This window comes from Crinia signifera, chromosome 2, assembly GCF_055691185.1.
Source record: "Crinia signifera chromosome 2, ASM5569118v1, whole genome shotgun sequence".
Taxonomy (NCBI): domain Eukaryota; kingdom Metazoa; phylum Chordata; class Amphibia; order Anura; family Myobatrachidae; genus Crinia; species Crinia signifera.
The window spans coordinates 346,611,118-346,631,598 of record NC_139218.1 but is presented as its reverse complement, the minus strand read 5'-3'; the positions used below and the strand labels follow the sequence as shown (position 1 = coordinate 346,631,598).

General features: G+C 43.1%; 1 protein-coding gene across 3 annotated transcripts in view; it reads left to right on the top strand.

Annotated features, from left to right (window-relative positions):
* The window catches only part of LIMA1 (LIM domain and actin binding 1), a 43,948-nt gene that overhangs the window by 6,385 nt on the left and 17,082 nt on the right, over window positions 1–20,481 (top strand). For 2 of the 3 annotated variants that reach the window (XM_083169657.1, XM_083169656.1), the window contains exons 3-5: window positions 6,554–6,599; window positions 14,660–15,061; window positions 19,229–19,325. In XM_083169657.1, coding sequence (XP_083025783.1) covers window positions 6,554–6,599; window positions 14,660–15,061; window positions 19,229–19,325 — 545 coding nt within the window. The remainder of the gene's footprint in view (window positions 1–6,553; window positions 6,600–14,659; window positions 15,062–19,228; window positions 19,326–20,481) is intronic. The other variant, XM_083169658.1, reaches the window with a different exon arrangement.

The following is a 20,481-nucleotide window of genomic DNA, read 5'->3' as shown; positions in this document are numbered from 1 at the left end:
AAAAGCCACACATGAATTCACTATTGTGTAGTACCACAACAACTGAAATGCCAGTAAAATGAAGTTCATCTGAGGTTTAATACAATATAAAAATCTATTTCATAGAAAAATATCTCATAGGAGATCGCTTGTAGCAAGATTACTGGGAGTATCCAGTTACCCCCAGTAAAACAACATTAGCGATAAACGCCACTTCCAGATGGTTCACTGACGTTTACTGCACTTTCCGATTAGATTATCCCAGCGGTTCTCAAACTGTGGGTCCCGACCTACTCAGCATGGGGTTGCGACTTCGCTAATGTCAGTCAGTGATTCAAGGAGTCTAAAATAACAGACAATCCAACAAAATTTTCAGACTCCTCCCATCATTTTGCCTCCACAATGCTGCCATGTATGTGCTGTCTGCTGACAACACATGTGATGTGATGGCCTTCTGCAGTAACTCGCTGTTGTCCTGTCATTATTTTTATCAACTGATGGGGTCCCAGAGCAAAATAGTTTAAGCTGTGGTACATGCTGACTTTTTGGGGCTAATTGGATACCACCCTATGGAGGTTATTCTGGTTCTCCTCGCCTGCTTGCACCAAGTGAACGTGCGGGGGAGCGATCGAATCAAAATAGCGAAGTTTACTAAGATGTGTATTCTACTTCACATGTGATGATGCTATGGGCAGCCAATCAGATCCTGTCTACTATATTCTATCTAGAGGGTGCTAAATAAATTAGATTCTGATTCATAGAAACATCACATGTGAAGTAGAATACACATCTTATTAAATGTCCCCTCTTTAAAATAGATAGTCCTCTGACAGTCGCCAAGGATATCCCAATATGTGCTGCTTGCCAGCTACTACTGAATAGGTTTTCCCGGCGCACAGACCAAACCTGGAGTATTGGAATCGTCCCTGCTGACAGTGGGTAGGGTAGTGTGCATGTGGCTGCAATTTGCTTGTCTGTTTTGTCCTGGTAGCTGAGGGTATGGGTTAACTGTCAGTAGGTCAACGACTAGTGTTTGACATTGGTGTCAGGCAACATCGCCGCCGGGTTCCCTTGCATGGCTTTCCTCCGGCCACGGAGCCTTGCTGCACTCAGCACACGGTTTCACACTCCATGTCTCCTGGGATGGTAAAGTATCACTAAGTCCTTGTCAATTTTGTCCTAATTAAACTGTATATTGATTTAAAAAAAATCTCCACCAGATTTTTCTATATTGGGACACAATTAGCCACTCCTTAAGAAACTTCAAAAATTCCAATTTATTCAGGTACTGGGCTACAACAGATTAAAGTGCTGGGTAGGAAACTCCTCGCCTGATCCAATCCACCTCCTGGGAGATTTTCCTATGAAATATGATCTATGAAAATATTTCTCAGAATGCAGCCTACCAACTCTAATAGGGGTGGGCTCTGGCCAAAAATCTAAAAACTTAAATTTACAGAATTTGTCCGCGTATCCATATGTACCAAGCTCCTGAATGCGATGCATTCCAGAGCTTCTATATGTTGGGTAATGCCATATTTTATGTGGGCTTCCCTCTGCAGTGTCCCCTGAGAGGGATCCAGTAAGATCACTCCGTCTTAATCCTGGAAGATTTTCTATCACGGTGGACGGCTTTCATCTTGATGGCGAATTTCTTATATACTGATGGTTTTTACATTGGTTTTTTTTTTTTTTTTTTTTGATTGACTGAGAGAGGTCTCATCCAATCAATGGCTTCCTAGTGATCGGTATGGGCGTGTGGGTTTTTTTTTTTTTTTTTAAGTGCTCTGCTTCTCCCAGCTCCCGCTGCTGCCTGGCAGCCAGCGTCTTCTCACTGCCCGGCACCCCGCTGTCACCGCAACAGCTTCCTCCTGCCTGGCTCTAGATTAGCCAGCATCCCCCACACGGCTCCCTCCTCCTGCAGCTCCCCGGGGACTGCATATGATAAATCCATGCGATTTATCATATGCAAACCTTGGCACATCAAGTGTCTAATCGTGTGTTCCCCTCCCGGGGAGCTGCAGGGGAAATCAGGTCTGTCTTGTCCCTAGGACAAGTCAGACTAATGTATGGGGGCCTTAAGAGTGAACTAGAATAAGGCCCTAAGTGTCATAAGGGTTACATCGGCAGCTTGTCTATTTACACAGTGCATCATTATTTATTAACAGTTTATTTATAGTACAACGACTTGAGATGTTCTCTAGTGCTTTATAATTGGGAACAAACTCTTAACAAAACAAGACTTGTGTGTTAAGAGCTATCTCTGTCTTTCCACTTTGAAATCTGGTGGTAACAGAACCTAAACGCTGTTAGTTTAGGGCATTATGTCTTGCAGCTAGTGGATCCTGCAGAAGATCACAATGATTATGACGGTCTCATGCAGATTTGCAGTCATGTTGAACTTTTGATGTTTATTTTTTAATGTGTGTAATGTTGGAGGTATGTAGAGGGCCATCTGTATTTTATCCACCTGGTTCATGAAAGATTAAAGGAATTTCAGAAGGAAACCATGTGCTGGCCATAGGCTGGCTGAAGTGTTGATGATGCATTTATAGCGGCGTTGCATTGCCGTGGGCATTGGAATTGGGCATGTTAGAGCTTGCAAATTATGGTGCATGTTAGTACACAAGTGGAAGATTGGACATAATATCTGCTTATTGGTCCCTGAAAATGCTGCTCGTGCATTAGTGCCATTTTCCAAACACTAATGCATTGCAATGATGTCTATACGGGTTCTGCTTTATCTGGATGCATTCAGCATACCAATGCCAGCACCCAGACTAGGAAAGGATTGGGATGTTGTCGCCTGAAGTTAAGTATGCAGTGTGCAGGTTAAGGTCGGGCTTGGGAAGGGTTGGATTAGTTTAGGCACTAGTGGTGGGAATTGGGGTTTAGTCTGCTAAAGGATGGTTGGGGGGGGGGGGGGGGGGGGGGCAGCTTAATGGTGTGTACACATGGTGAGATTCCTTTGCTATTCGACTTACTTTTGATTTATTTTCTAATTCTGTACTATTTCCATACAATGCATGCCATCTACTTTTGATTTGCACTATATAGTCATTGCTGCCCTGTCTAATTAATTGGCTTTTTGATTTCAGCTGAACAGGAGCGTGCATTGGCATCGAAAGCTTAAAAACCTGTTCTATCTCCATACGATGTATATGCGATCCCAATTCGATTTTTAACTAGTCAAAATCAAATTTCAAATTGTACGGTGTTAGCAAAGATTGCATAGCAATCGACTAGCAAATGAATCTTGCCGTGTGTACACACCATCAGTCTGCATATCCTCCTTTAGGATGCCGGCATCGCCTCTATTTTTCTGTATTTCATCACAATCCCAAAATGTGTGAGCATGTTTGTATGTGTAATAAAATCAGTTATTTGTTCTATGGAAAGTCTACTGCATGGGTAGGCAATGTGTGGAACTTTAGATGTTGTGGTACTACACATCCCAGCATGCCCTGCCATAGTATTGCTCTTCATGCTAAATTTGTGGCAAGGCATGCTGGTATGAGTAGTTCCACAGCGGCTGGATTCACCATATATTAGCCTTTTGCATTAAAATACAGATGTATTTTATGCAAACTTGGGCATTCTAGAAAAATCTGATTCATTGTTGCATTGACGCTGTGGAGAAGCCATCGCATATGAACTGCAGACATCGATGGCTTCTTGGCACATCTACGCGATCTTCTAATTCCACATTCTTTTGCTAATTATATGAATGCTACTTGGCAACATCTGGCAGACCAGCTGGGAATACGCTGATGCCTGCAGTTCGCACACAATTCCATTTACCCCTTTATATACTTTCTGTGTTATGCACCAAAGAGATCCTGTGTAGTATAATAGACTTTTCAGTGCATTTGTTTTCTGTTCTGCCTCCACCAGGAAAGCCAGCATTATGCGGTTTACTCAGACACATACTGGGTCATGCCATTTGCATTAGTCACTGTGGCCATGTGATCTCATGTTCAATATCTGGTATTGATTGCGAACCTCTTAATAAACGTCCCATGCGACTGCTTTGAGCAAGTATAAATATTCTCGCCCATTGTCCTGCGTTGCGTGAATAAGTAATCTGCTTTATTGCTGTGCCTACAGCCCGTTACTGTAGTTAATTATTCAGTGACTTTGTCACGCAGGTGGGTTATTGGTTACCTATTGCTCTTTGGAATGTTGCCGGTGCTCTCACTAACTGTCAATCAGTCAGATTTTATTCTAAATATATTTTTATCCAAGAAATGTTTATTGCATGCTACTTGGCAGTGTTTTGGTGGAGTGGTTTGTCTGCTTTATAGGGCATATGGTTCCATTGTACAATAATGGTGATTCCTGCCCTCTGTGGCCTATGTGTATATAAAGGAAAAATGATATTGTACAGATCTGCCAGGGAGACTGTGGTGCTACTTTGTTGACCAAGATCTAGTCATACATAGGAATTAAGTGAAGTCCTGCTGACCTAAAACCTGTAATCCTACCCTAAAGCTAGCCTTATTCTATGTGAGTTTATTGCATATTTTATTTCTATCTGTTCTTTATAAATCCTCGAAGTGTAAAAAAGAAGAGGAAAAAAAAAAAAAAGTTTCTTTAGAGCAGGCATTCCTAACCACGGTCCTCAAGGCACACCAACACTGCAGGTTTTAGTGATATCCAGGCTTCAGCACAGATGGTTTAAACAGAATCCCTCAGATACTAATTAAGTTACCTGTGCCCAAGCCTGGATATCTACAAAACCTGCACTGTTGGTGTGCCTTGAGCACCGTGGTTGGGAATGCCTGCTTTAGAGGTTCTAGATGGGTTCAGTATGATTTGTCAATGACCAGGATCCTGACTGTTTGTATGCTGACAGGGGGATAGCAAAAAAGCCCTTGTGTGCTCGCCACATGGCAGGCTCTGTCATGGACCCCCACAGGGGAAAATAGCCCCGTGTCGGGGTGGCGACGGTCGGGCAGTTGAACAGTCTGGATTTCGGTGTTGACTTTGACCACCGGGATCCTGACTGTTGAAAAATCAACGGCTACACATCCTGTCCTGCATTAATCTAAAAATAACTGGGGAAATCAGTGCGTTTTTGTTGCCTGAAATTCCAGGTGCAGCCAATCCCTGGGGTGTTACCTGGAGTCACCTATGTAGGTCATGGCTCAGTGATAACATTGATAGGAAAGCACACATCAACTAAAGATAAAATCCTCATTACTTTATTTTAGTTACGCTTTCAAGTTCAGTTGGTTTTCCGTGGCAAACTGGAGCTGCGGCCAATCCAGTCACAGGTCTCATTCACACCTCTGTCCAAGGGAAAATGTTTCCCACCTGACTGCACCACCTAGTGTTGGCATGACTGAGTCAGGCAAATTAGTACAGCTGGGGGAGGAAGTTATTAAAGTAGATCTATTGATTTGTGTGCTATGCCATGAGGAAACCAGGTAGCATGGAGTATTCCATACAGACTTCTACAATGGAAGATGTGGTTTAACTACTTTTATAGAGGTATATTTCTATACTAAAACGTGTTTAAATTGCACGTAAACAAATGCTCTTCATTTGTTTGTTTTTTTGCGTTTAAATGGGAAATGTTGGGTCTAAGATCGTGTATATAATATAGAACATTAGAACATGTTTTGCCAGATGTATCAAGCTTCAAAAAGTGATAAACAGCCAGCCAATCAGCTCCTACCTGTCATGTTACAGGCTGTGTTTGAAAAATGACAGGTAGGAGCTGATTGACTGGTTATTTATCACTTTTTGAAGCTTGGTACATCTGGCTATAATAGAGATTTTTAATTATTACAGTTTGTTACATTGTACAAATGCATCCTTAAGCTGGGTACACATGGATAGATTTGAAGCCCGATGTGGGCGTTCCCGACCGTTGGGTACGACCAATCATTTAAATCGTTCCGTGCATCGTTAACTATGGTCTATGATCTTTCCTGCATGCAGGAAGATCATAGACAAATCTTTTGTCAATTGTATCAAATCGTTCCGTGTGTACGATTTGATACTCGTTAACGATGTCGGAACGCTTCCGACATCGTTCCGTGTGTACCCACCTTTACTTGGCTTTGTTGAAATTGCACCAGAGAGTCCCCAATATTGCAATACAGCACCATGGAATTGCCCGTTCAAAGTATAGTGCATAGCTGCATGGTGGCCACTGTCGCTTGTAACCTGCAAGTTCTCGCAACTTGGAATCTCCTGCAAAACCTATTCGGTTAGCTTGTTTTTGGTACTCTTTGCTAATATTCGCAAAGAAAATGAAGGCTAGTCAGTGTTGCTGTCATGAGACTAACAATGTGACTAAAATCATGTCCTGACATGGCATGCAACATGATAAACAGGAAATTTGTAATTGGTTCTACTGTTATGTTACTGCTTTATTGCATTTTTTGTTTTGCACTTGAAACTGCTGTATAAAAATGTTTTGCTCCATTACATGTGTCACACTGAGATCATGGATCACCAACAGCACCTTTGTACATCATGGTCAGTCCTGCACAGGTAAATCCTTATTGGGGTTTGCCTCTATTCTACTAACATTATATTTTTGTTTTCTTATGTTTTCCCTTAGGTATCAGAAAGCTGCTGAAGAATCCAGTGTGGAAAAGAAAAGAACTGTAAGTGACCTGACAACAGTCCTTACTGTAGAAATGTAGGGTTTACCTATATACAGGCTTATTAGGAGCATTTTAACTGCCTTTTTTAAATATTTTTTTTTTTTAGGTTTGCTCATATTTATAGTTGCAAACGTGTGTCTGCGGGTTTCGTTTGGGCTATGCTCTATCCCTTACCGGGTGTGGATCGTTTGGTCGACATGGGGCTAGGTCGACAGTCAAAAGGTCGACATGGGGTTTTTCAATTCTTTTTTTACCCGAATGTCGACAGTGGACATGGACAACAGTTTGCAGTGCACCGCATCACTCGTGATACTTCAGGCACACTATTTTGTTCTCCCACCACGCCCTAGTGGCTGGTAGGGCATGTAATACCACCTGTATTTCTTGCCTGTATTTCACGTATTACATGTTGGCTCAAAAAAACAGTGAAAAACCCTGCGTCGACCTAATGACCGCATCCCCCTTACGGCCCACTTCCTATTCCAGTGTCTAGTTTACAGTGCTAGAGCTCTACTCTCAATAACCTGTTCATTGGCTTTATACTATATAGTGGTGGTTTCAACCCTGGTCCTAAACTACCCCTAATGGTTCACGGTTTCCAAGTCACCCAGCCGTTGCACTGTGTATCACCAACTGTCATGGTTTTTGTTTTTGAAAACTTTTTTTTTTATATAAAAATAAATAAACTTATGCAGAGAAATAACAAAACAATTGTACACTTTGAAAACCATTCAAAGTACAGAGAAATGTAACTTCAATTATAGCCAGTATTGAAAATAAGCATATAAAAATCATATACAGTAGATACAACATTTTCTGATAAAATGGTACAAAAAAGACTGCATAAATGTAAGAAAAGCAAAACTGAATGTAAATATAAAAAAGTAATTTGCAGAGTCCATGGAGGGGGTAGCAGTTGAAGTTCTACCAAGGGGACCATATTTTGTGGAAGGTAGGTCGGGTATCCCGTATCCGGGCATCCCGTATCCGAATTATTCCAAAAACCGTGTTTTTTTTGGAATAATTCAAATTATTATTATTATTATTATTATTATTATTATTATTATTATTTTTTCCCCCTAACCCTCTTTTAATACTTACCAAGTCCTCCGGCGTCCACGGCAGGCCTTCAGCATCCTCTCCGGCGTCTCCAGCGGTCCCAGGAGTGCTTTGCGCGAGTGCACCGGTGACGTCACCGGCGCGCCTGGGAACTTGCGCAAAGCACTCCTGGGACCGCTGGAGATGCCGGAGACGGTGCTGGTGGCCTGCCATGGACGCCGAGGGACCATCGGGGACCCACCAGGGGCAGGTAAGTATGGCAAAAAAAAAATTATTCCAAAAACCGGAATTTTCCCTTATCCGGAATGCTCGTGGTCCCGAGCATTTCGGATAAGGGATACTCAACCTGTAACGTAATCACTTTGTAGGCAAGTGATGTATTCCATCGAGGCTACAAAAAGAATGGACAATACCAGTGTTGGTGAGTCCAGTCCCTCACCACATCTCCGAACCTAAGGTTGACCTATAAACACAATCTACTTAATTTTATTTTATTCTTTTCTAAATTTCTCTTGGCCTAGGGGTGCCTTGAATAAATTCTGATACTCTAGGGCAGGCATGTCCACACTATGGCACTCCAGCGTTTGTAAAACTACAAGTCCCATCATATCTTGCCACAATTTTACTGTTAAGCAATGCTAAAACTATGGCAAGGCATGCTGGGAGGTGTAGTTGGAGGACCACAGTTTGGACATGCCTGCTCCAGGGTGCTATGATTCAAAAAGTTTGGGAACCACTAGGCTAGCGTATTCTGGGAATTCACTTTTCAGACATGGAATGGGGAAAAAACAAAAGGTATGTTCCATATAACAACCAAACATCTATAGTTTATTTTTTTGCAGTAGAAAAAAATGTTTTTTTTTGTGGGAAAGTACATAATGTTACAATCCATATATAGACCAATCCTGAAGGGGAAATCACCTGTCAGTCCCAGAAATGTCTAATATCTAAGCTATTTGTTCAGTTGTATGACTTGATGGGGATTTTCACTAACCAATGAACTCAAAAAATGGTCCTGCATTTGTTTCGGATGACTGCACAACAGTTGGGAATCCGACTGTCTGTACACAGACATCAGAATCTCGTCTGACAGGTTATACTCACTTGTGGGGTCCACAACCCCCATAGTGGAGAATAGAACTTTTGGCGAGCCACAGAGCTTGCAGCATGGGGAGTGCAGTAAGCCCGCAAGGGGCTTCGCTGTGCCCACCCCTCTGTTGGAATACCGGCAATTGAGATTCCAATGTCTGTATTCTGACTGTTTGGAATCCCGACAGCATATTGTGACAACGTGGCCCAGTGTCTCCATGCATTCAAACATTCTGTACTTGTGCCTGAGGTCTGACCTCTAACTGGCCCTATACACGGGTAAATTTGAGGGCATTTTCTAAGTGATCTCTCTAGACCAGTGGTTCCCAACCTGGGGTACTTTGTAGACCTGTTGGGGGTACTTGAAAATAATATTGATAATGGCGGAAACATAAAAAGAAGTTTCCCGATGGTGGAAAAAATCTCCCATTGACATTGAGACAAACCACGTTGCGTCATATTTGGTTCCGACGGCAGCATCATTTGCATCTCCTCCTGCTTTTGCCTGACTCCAATCCACTGGGAGCTGCCCTCAGACATCAGCGATCTGACACGGGTGGAGGAAACAGTGCTTTAATTCTACAGGCGTTAGTGGGAACCCCCGGACACAGCCAGTGGCCAGACACAGAGGGAACGGGTTCCTCACCGCACACTACTCCTCATCTACTCCTTGTACAAGTACTACTACTCCTAAGTACACACATACCACTCACTTCCACTTCACTCAGAAGTTCTGTGAATATTTCAAATTGAGAGGAAGGGGTACTCCTAAATGAAAAGCTTAATCAAGGGGTATGGAAGAGAAAAAAGGTTGGCAACCACTGCTCTAGACTGCTTAGAAAATGCCCCTAAATCCTTCTTAGATGGACAAAACCATGTGCACTGCAGGTGGGGCAGATGTTACTTGTGCAGATATAATTAGATTTGGGTGGGGTTTTACTTCAAAGTGAGATCTAAATTGCAGTGTAAAAATATAGCAGCCAGGATTTACCCTGCACAGAAACAAAATAACTCGCCCAAATCTAACTCTCTGCAACATGTTACATCTGCCCCCCTGCAGTGCACATGGTTTTGTCCATCTAAGAAGGATTTTGTCAGAAAGAGTGAACTAGAATAAGGCCCCATGTGTAGTTTGACGGTGATGTGCGGCCCTATCGCCCTGCGATTAATATCCAGCATTCTGGATAAATCTATAATCACCGGTGTCAGGACCACTGTTCTCAAGGGAGAACACTGTCCCTGACCTATCGCTCAGAACGCTAGTCAAATCTCCCCGTGTGTAGGCCCCTTAGGTGCCAGAGGCTGTACATTGTCCTTGCCATATCTATCCATTTTCATAGCCTCTTTGCATGAGTTGTGAATGAGATTAGTAATTTGAATTACAAGCATATTAATGTAAATGTGGCAAGATTATTGCGTAGCGTTGATGGACACCAATGATCAATGTTGCGTGGCTGCATGGTTTTGCTGTGAATCTTGGATTTTTAAAAGAAATATATAAAACGTCATGTGAGCGGGTTATTTTAAGGCTATGTTCCTAAATCTTATTGACGGATGACCTCAACAGCATGTGGTGTCTTGTGATTGCATCATTGTGATACACATTCAGACCAGACAAATGCAAATTTGCTAGCTGCTATTGAAATACAATTTGCATGCTCTCTGATAAGGGCGTCTGTATCCTGTTGATTAAATACAACAAACCGTGGATCACAGCTGCTATTATTCAGCTCATTTTAATACATCTGATAATTGCTACTTACTTTTAATATTGGGTTTTCTGAGGCTGAGGATACTCCTGGGGATGGAGGCATTGTTACTTGGCAACCTTTGAATAACATCTGTAATTTATGTTTATCCCTTACTTCGCCAGCAGATCTGTACAGTGATAATGAGAATTTTGTTGTCTTGGTGATGTCTCACAATAACTATACATGGCAAGCGATAGGGTTGCCGCCAGGCGGAATACTGTTAACAGCAGATTATAGGTATGCCTTGGTGATATAGCACTAGGGCTAAATTGGGGTTAGCTGGTGGGGTGTGGGTTTAGGCTGTATGTTCGGTGGGTTAGCGGGAGATGGTAAGTATATCTGCCCGTCTCCTGTCGGGGTTCTGTACAGTGAAATGTCGCTGCTGTCTACATCCCAGCTGCTGACAATGGATACTTGAATCCATGTAGTATGAGAAGCGAGTCATTCCTCTATCCAACTGTACCAGCTCCCCCGAAACATTTTAAGGTGGCCATACACTACTGCAACTATTCCCCTTGGAGAAGTCACAGCTGATTTCCCCCTTGAGCCACCTGGGACCTTCCAATGCGTTACTTGTGCAGGTTATATATCGCATGTAATCCTGCAGGCGGGAGGTGAATGAATGTGAGGTCGCCGTGTAAGCCGCTCCGAGCTGATGCGCAGGGGACCGCGGATTGGATCAAATGTCGACCGCCTCCAATTTGGCATCTTTTTAACTGATTTCTCTGCCCGATCTGTCAAAATCGGGTGAAAAGTGGCCAAATCGGACAAGTGTATGGCCAGCTTCATTTACCAAAATATCTGCAACACGTCATGACCTGAAATTAGTACACAAATAGAGGTCTGATAAAAAATTTAACTTTGACCTCCTATTTTAAGCTGAGGTACTGATACCCCTTTTACACTAAAGCCTCGACCCGGGTTACTGCCGCTCCAGTACGGGCCGGGGCTTGGTGTAAAAGGGGGTAACCCCCCCGTGTCCGACCCTGCAAATGTTCAGGGTCGGACACGGGGCTTCCCCGGAGTCAGGGGCCATATAAATGGGTAACCCGGGTCATCCGACCCAGGGACCCATTCCTCCAATCAGGGAGCCCCAACCTCCGGACCACAGCATCCTGCCATCATTCCAGAGGTTGAGCAGGGGCCGTGTACAGCCTCCACTGCTGTCTGCGGTACTATGCAGACAGCAGCGGAGGCAGGGAGGAGGTGAATGGATGCCCTTGTGTGGCATCCATTCACCTCATGGACGGAGGCTGGGGGCAGCCCAGCAACTTTCCTGGGTTATGGGCTTGCCCCCAGCATGTTGGTCGGTGTTGCCGGGGTCCCGGCTGGTGGGTTTCCTGGTGCTTGGAGATGTCCTCTCTTCACCGGCGTCGCCCACCGAGCATAATGCCAGGGGATGCCAAGAGTGCTAGGAGGGGGTGGCCAAAACGGTGAAATAGTCAGGACTGTTGTCCCTGGCTGTAAACAAATGTTTGTATTAATTATAATAAATACTACGTAGTTGCCCTCATCAGGATATGCTCATTGGGTCACCAGTAATTTATCTGTCTGGGCACTCGCTATCTGATCAGTCAACTGCAAATCCGATAAGGGGCCTACACGCGAGGAGATGTTGTGCGACATTCTTAGCGATGCTAGGTAGCTCCGACCGCCCTGCAAAATCGCTCAGTGTACAGCGATGTGCTGAGCGGTCTGTCAGGGCCTGTGTTCTCCGCTGAGAACATTAGCCCTAAAGGTGCGTACACACGGAAAGATTTGGCCAACGATTCAATCTCGTTAACAATTTCCTCTGAACCTCCTGCACAAATGATGAACGATTGAGCAAACGATTACACATGAACGATTGAGCTTTAATGATGGTGGAGGGAGAGGGAGACAGTTAATTAGCCTTACCAAATCGTTCATCGTGCATACACATGAAACGATTGGTCGCTGATCTTTCTGCATGCAGGAAAGATCAGCGACCTCTATCACCGACCGTCGGGTACGTGCATCATCCGATATATCGTTCATACACACGGAACTATTTGAGCGATTGGTCGTTTCAATCGGTCGGGAACGCCCAGATCTTTTACCAAATCTATCAGTGTGTACGCACCTAAACCCTTGTAGTTTAACTAGATTTACCAGCATGCTGGACATTAATTGCCCCTCCACAGAGTGATGTAGGGGCAATTTCTAAGCAATCTAATGAGATGGCATAGAAAATGCCCCTTAATCACTATGTGTGTAGGTCCCACTAACTGAAATGTAAATGAGGCTCTTTCAGGATAGAGGTGTTGATTGAGGAAACATGGATTTGTGTATTGGATTCTTGTAACTGCTCTGGGTTTTATGTTCACAAATCATTTTCCATTAAATTGTACGTACAGGGATTCCTATACCTGGGGTGTGTGTGTGTGTGTGTGTGTGTGTGTGTGTGTGTGTGTGTGTGTGTGTGTGTGTGTGTGTGTGTATGTGTATATATATGTGTGTGTATATATGTATGAATGTGTGATGTTTATTCCCTACCTAGATTGGAAATCTACATGAATAAAATGTTAGGTGCTTTCTCCAATGCTTGCGTTTGGTGGTTTCCAGACTCTTCATTAGCCAGATCTGTTCTCGGAGCTTGATGTGCGTATTATCTGTAGTAGACAGGGCCCTGTTTGGGCATTTTGCCCAAGAGCTACTGAAAGTTTGTTGGAGGCCATTGTGTATTCAGGCTGTGATTAATCACATCACTCAGGCTGCCTTAGCTGTCAGACGTGCCTGAGATGGACAGTGGGGGGCATGAGCAAGTGATGAGCTGTAATCCTGCACAGATTGATTGCCTTTTCTTATCTTATATTGTTGGACTTGGGAGATATAATGAGATTTTCTTGTTGCATGAACTCTGACCTTAATGAAAATATGGTGACGCTGTTTAAGTTCCAATATGTGCTTTTAGGCCTTTTTTTTTTTTTTTTTTTTTTTTTTTTTTTGGGGTTGGGTGGTGTAATGGTCAAAATTTTAAGCTTGGGTTCTAAAATTAATCTACATCTGTTCTGTGTGATTTCTTCTAAAACTTTCTCAGCATGAGTTGTGTTTTTTTTTTTAACACTGCCTCCTTTTCATATGCTCCAGCCATTGATTGAAGTCCTTTTCCCATCATGCCTTTGTTACCTTGGCAGCCCTTATTTTTGTTCTTTGCACGCTTACTTGTCACTGCGTAACAAAGATGGACAGTTTTTCTTTAACGTGACGGGAGGGGGGAAGACACAACGACTTTAGAATCCCAATATAGCTGCTAATCGCATCTAATTCTATAAAGCCTAGCAGGCTGTCACAGCAGATGCAGTAATACCGGTGGCTGCTCTTGGCACGGAGGCCGCAGTAATGCAGCTTCGACAGGTACAGTGCTTCTGTGATCAATCAATCACTGGTTTGTTCCATTTTTTTTACCACACAATAAATTGTATGAAGGGCGGTAATTGGACCAATGTCTGTTAGTTGTATATGTAGGCCCAAATTATGTTCGATGGAAGGCTTGAGTGTGGAGTGTGGAGTGTATCCTTTTATAATCGTATCCTATAGACTAGTTTTAGTTGCGTGCTAGTTTATTCACACCCCAATGTTAATGCTGGGAAGACCTTGCATTTCCTCTCATATGGTCTGCGGGCACTCTTATATTGAATAAGTGGCTTAAGTGCAGCATCGGTCACTTCTCATGCAGACTATTGGTTTAGAGGCTGCTATGTCTTTTTTTTTTTTTTTTTGAAGTGTACAATCTCCTAATGCGTATTGTATCCTAGACTCTTGTTACAGATGTGTCAGCAGGAATGAGGACAAAAGAAAAGACTTTGATTATTGAGTTTAGTTTTCTGTCTCATTAACTCTTTTAGCTTCTTCCTTGTTAAATGAGTCACTTTCACATCATTTTTTTCCCCCCTTGTTCTTCCCATCTGTTTGTCCTTATAAGGATATCCTCTTTTTTTTTTTTTTTCATTTAAACTTCCTGCCCAATCTTTCCTCCGCCTCCTAAATCCCCCTGGGCTAAATGCTTTTTACATGTGGCATACACCAAACTTTCCTTTAGAAGCTGCCTGGATGTGGATCTCCTCCTGTACTGCAAACCTCTTCCCTGTGTAGGCAGGCACTTCCAATACTTACTGGAATCCACTTTCTACTCCTTTCCAGAACACAGAAACTCTTCCTCAGTCCTTTAACCGGGGGTCCCTGAGCGTACTGAGGAAGAAGTGGGAGACTCCCGGTCCTCCTGCCCGGACGGAAGTTAAGCACACTGTCAGCTTTGCGCAGAGGCAAAGGGTCAGCAGTCCTAAGACTGAGTCAGTCCCTGGCAGCCTTTCTGAAGTCAGCAGCACAAAAGTCCGCTCCCCAGTACAGGAACAAAGCCGCTTCCGCTACCCCAGTGCCACAGAGCTCCACTCTCACTCCACTGAAGTAGAAAACATGGAGGAGCAGAATTTGGACACTGCAACAGTGGACAACCCTGAGCCTTCTCCTAAGATTGAAAAGTTTAATGTCCCCTTGAACAGCCTAAAGATGATGTTTGAGAAAGGTGAACCTGCTAACCACAAGGTAAGATTTAGCCAAGGAATTTGCATATATTTAATATAAAATACATGAGCATTATTATTGTTGTGTACAATACCCCCTCCCTTCCCCATTGTTTCAGACAGTTGGTCTTGTGACAGATGGAACGCCAGGCACTGCAGTCTGCGTTCAGCACATCATTCAGCAGTGGTAACTGAAGTTGCCAAAGTTTGTCGTGAGGTCCCACAGCTGTCTGTGCCTAGGGCTGAGCAGGAAAACATGGAGATTTTACACTGCCTGGATGATTAATCCACATTTCCCAGTTATACTGTAAAACTAAGTATTTCAGAAATTCTTTGTAGCAGGCACTGATAGCTTTTGTGCTGAACTACTGCTCCCAGCATGCCTTTTACATCTTCAGTCTAAATTGTTGAACTACAAAAGCAGATGAAGTAACTGTTCCTCTCCCTCCCCTCTTCTGGCCTTAAACTCTTGTGGTTAGTGTAATTCTGCCAAAGAATCCATTCCTTCTGTATGACATCCATGTATGTGGTAAACATACACCTGGCTAAATAGTCATGTCAGCACTTTGCGACTGAATCCGACGTGTCTAAGCCTCCTTTGATCAGGAAACAGCTGGCCTGTGCGCTCACTTTCTCTTCCTGCACCTCCTGGTCACTAACATACAATGGGCACAGGATCTGAATTGACCTTTTCTGTTCAGTGTTACATGTTTGTGTCTAGATCTTGCAGAGGGTGTAAAGTAGCTTTTTGTATTCTGGAAGTGGCAGATGTTTGGCCTCGTGCAGTGGAATTCAGTTCTGCGAGTAACTAGTGTCGGCTTGCCTAGGGTCCAGATCGGAATGGTAGATATGCAGTTGTGTGCTAATTTGATTACTTGGGGATAAAGTAGATTATGTGCAAAGATTACTTTCAGTCTTGCGTGTGGAGATAGAGAAAAACCTGGCTTCCCCCTGCTATACAGACACAGCCGTGTATATCTCTTGACCTGTGTAACTTTTTAAATCTAAGAAAAATTGAATATTCTAAATTTAGGTGACCATTCGATGTGCGGGTTTTGTTATGAAGAACGTGGCTTGATTTGGACCCCAGCTGCATTTCTCATAGGCCACATTGTCATTCTGCCACAAACAATGGTACTCCCATCTCTGCAGGCTCTTTCTTGGTAGAGCCAGATCGTTCTGTGATGTCATCAATGTGATATTTTTTGCCGATGCCATGTGTGACCTTGGAAATGTGCGGGGATCTAGTTACACCTCTTATGTGGTCTTTTTGTTTTCTTACACAGTATAAAGTGAAAATGAAACTGGTGTCTTAGTTCTCCTTGTTTAACGGAGGAGGGTTACACAAATGGGCAAAGGTTTTTATTTTAAATTTGCAGCAGTGACTCCCAGCATGCCTGCTTCCTGATAAGCCAACTTTTCTCCCAAAGATAATGAGTGCCTGGGTGTGCCTGCCTTCCGCCTGCTGGGAAATCTAATACACAGGCTCCCTATATCATGGCCTTTGTCCAGCAATAGTCTATTCACTCCTTGTGGCTCGCTCTTCCTATCCCTGTGTTCCTGCATCCCAGGCTCTGGTTACAGTGCCTAGAGCAGCTATAATATGAGGTCATACTGTAAATCTCCCTCCCCCACCCAGGGTTTAACAGCAGGGATCTGAGCAGCAGCACTAAAGGATGATTAACACTTTGTGGACTGTAACACAGGTCCATTGTTTGTCCACAGCGCTGTCCTCAGCTGTAAGGAAACCTAAAGAGACTGGGAGGCCCTGGTCAGCATGAGAGGACCAGTGTCTGCCTGTGTCTTAAGTTTCTTTGCTAGTTGGATAATGGAGTTATTGTAAAGGTTCCTTTACTCTGTAAATTGAAACAATGTAGCTACTAACGACTAATCATGTGTAAATGCAGTTCCGTACGTCAGTCTTTCAGTGTATACTACGAACTGGGTGGTGATCTTCATCAGAGCATGCTGGTTATTGTAGTTCCAGGGCATTGGTGAGCTATAAGCTGTGAGTCTTGCATACCTTACTATGGACATTTCATAGGCACCAGTTGGCAGGCATTTCTATTGCCGTCAATGGATACATTTCAAACCTGGCTCACTAAAAGGCTAGCACCCAAACCGTGCAGTACCTGTCCCATTATAATTGTAGTGTGGTGATGTATTTCAGGCACTGTACTGCAATTGTGTTGGACAGTATGGTGGTTTGCTTTGTTTCCCCCAGCGCTGGAGTTATTTAATTCCCACTTGTAACTCATCGGTGTGGAGTTTGTATGTTCTTGGTTGCTTCAGGCACTCAGATTTTAATGTCTGATTAGCTTAATTGGCTGTACACTAAAAATCTGTATGTCTGTGCAGGATATACAAATAAGCTCCATTGGGTACAATGTGTAATATGTGAGTACTATGTAAAAAACACATAATGTTTTGAAGTGATAAATGCTGAGCAGTGAATATCCTCTAATGGTGGAGTCTCCCTATAGTGAGACTGATGCTGAATATCTTCATAAACATGGGAACCACGGTCCTACATTTTCCTGCTGGATTAGTTGCGGTTTCCCAGGCTTGGTTGCATGGAAAATATGATGTGTGATGTGCAGTATACGGTACTTGTTCATCTAGACCAGGGATAGGCTACTCCAGTCCTCGAGAGCTACCAACAGTTATCGTTTTCCAGGTCTCCTCACAGAATCACAAGTGAAGGATTTAGTTCCACCTGTGGATCTTTTAAATTGTGTCACTAATGAGTGCACCTGTGTACCTGCGAGGTGAGCTGGAAAACGTGAACTGTTGGTAGCTCTCAAGGATTGGAGTTGGCTACCCCTGATCTAGACCGACTTTGTTCATGACCTTAGCCAGTAAAAGTTTTGGAGTTTTTAATGCAAATCTTGATGAGAGCTAAAGGAGGGAATTTAAATTCTCGGCGAAACCATTTGGTTAACTGAATCACTGACAATAGCCGGGCTGTATTCCAACCTGATATCGCACAAACGTGGTCGCTGTCCTATAGGGTAGCGAGCACCTTCTGTGTAATGCTGGTCTTAAAATGCAATACACTCTCCCGCCCACCCTCCAATGAGCCAACTATTAATGTCCATGTGTAAATGTCCTGAAACCAGTCAAGTTGTGTATATACTCCGTATCAACTGGCTTTTTTACCCCATCTCAGGTGCTTTTCCTTAGTATTTGGTAGGTAATTTTTGTGGCTGGCGCTCACTGAGTAGTAGATGGTAAGGCTAACATTAACCAACCAGATTTCTTGGTAATCGAGGTTCTGGTAGAGGACATTGTGGTTTGGAAATCTGCACAAATCTAAAGGAAACTGCCCATAAATGCTATTATCTGTATCATTTTATGTATGCATTTGCAAAATAATATAATATTTTTTTTTTTTTCTTGCGATTGGATCCCGATTTGATCAGGATCGAATAACGTGGTAATTAGATTTGGACTATATATAGTACTATATAGTCTTGACTGCAGTTTATTTTTCAATTCGGTTTCAGAGCAGCGCGTCAGGAGCGCATTTTCAACAAATGCGGCTTAAAACCATTCATTCCACTCTATATTTTTTTACTTTGCTTCTATAAGCAAAATCAAATCTAATTATGTACTGGTGAATTAAAGTAGTTAAAGGTGTGTACACACGGGGGAGATATATTGCTCAGTGTCTCCTTTTCATCAGCGACCAGAGATGGTAGCTGATGAAAGGGAACCTCTTCTGGGGGGAGCCACAGAGGGAATCAGCTGGTCGCAGGAGCAAGCTCCTGCGAACAGCGATCATAAGGGGGCTAAAAACGGGAGTGTGCAACCGGCAATTTATAGCCAGTGCACACTCCAATCGCTGGCAATAGGGTCGTTCAGTGACCATATTGCCAGCGATAAATGCCCGTGTACTGTACGTACCTTAACTCATTTCTGTGTTTCTTCTTATTCATAGAGCAGAGATCCAGGTGTTCTATGTTCACTAAAGGCACCGACCACTGTGTATGTACATTTGGAGCTGAAAAGCTTCTGATGAAGGAACAGCTTATGTAAATGTTTGTTTAGTCCTTTATTATGACTAGATGTTTGAATGATGAGTACAAGTGTTGAACCCCCCCTTTTCTGGTCTGTCTTGATATCCTGTATTTTTGTGAGTAGAGAGGTGACTTTTTTTTTTTTTTTTTTTCCCTCCCCTTCACTAAAGCATCCTCAGCGTGAACCTGGGAAAATTAATGTTGGAAAGCTGAATTCTGAAAATTATATCTCAAATGAAGACTCTGATGCTACCTTCCATGAGAGAAGTAAGTTTGTGGTGTGATTTATATTTTCAGGTTCACCTTTTTTTTTTTTTTTTGTGTGCATCTTAATAACTTTAACCCCATGAGTGATCCTATGCTTTCTCTCCTTGCTAATACGTACTGTAGTTAGCTCTGTTCCAGAGTAGAACATACTCAATGACTTCTAGTTCCATTTGATGTCATTTTCGCTAAAATTGACTTCTCAATAAGTAGCGAGCTGATTGTCAAAAAGGACAATAGTTTATATTAATTATAAGAATGTGCCAAATGTTCTCTTCTAGACCAGTGGTTCCCAACCCTGGTCCTCAAGTACCCCCAACAGTGCACGTTTTCCAGATCTCCACACAGAATCACAAGAGCTATAATTAGCTCCACCTGAGGATCTTTTCAAATGTGCCTGAATAATCTGTGCACCTGCTGGGTGACCTGGAAAACGTGCACTGTCAGGGGTACTTGAGGACCAGGGTTGGGAACCACTGTTCTAGACAATGATGAACATCTAATCGTGCACACCAGTGGTTCTCAACCTCGGTCCTCAGGAACCCTCAACGGTTTTCCAGGTCATCACAGATACACAGGTGCACTAATTACTCACTTGCACACTTTAAAAGATCACAGGGGGAGCTAATTATTTCACCTGTGATTGTGTGTGGAGACCTGGAAAACGTACTGGTTGGTGTCCCTGAGATCCGAGGTTGAGAACCACTGGTGTACGCCATACGGGAATCTGTAAAGTGTCAGTTGCACTGCTTAAATGTGAGTTGTAGGCTCCAAGGTGAAAAAGCATAGTTTATTTCTTTTTTTACTTCTCAAAAAAACATTTTCTTTTTTACTGTTTGGATACATATTCAAGCATATGAACTTTTTTTTAACCCCTTGCCTCCCCTGAGGTACAACTTCTTCTTAATATAGTTCCTTTAAAAAAAGAAAAAAAAGGAAGTTTGTTAATGTCTGTGGCAAAAAATGTGCACGTTTCTGGTAATTTGTACTTTTATCACACCAAACTGCTCACTGTACTGTATACAACCAGGATATGATGCAGTGAGGATGCATTTAAATAAAATGTTGTGTAGGCCAAGCATTTCCAAACTGTTCTCAAGGTACACGAAGGGCCCATACACACCAGGCCATCCTGGCTGCCGCCGATTATAGTTAATAT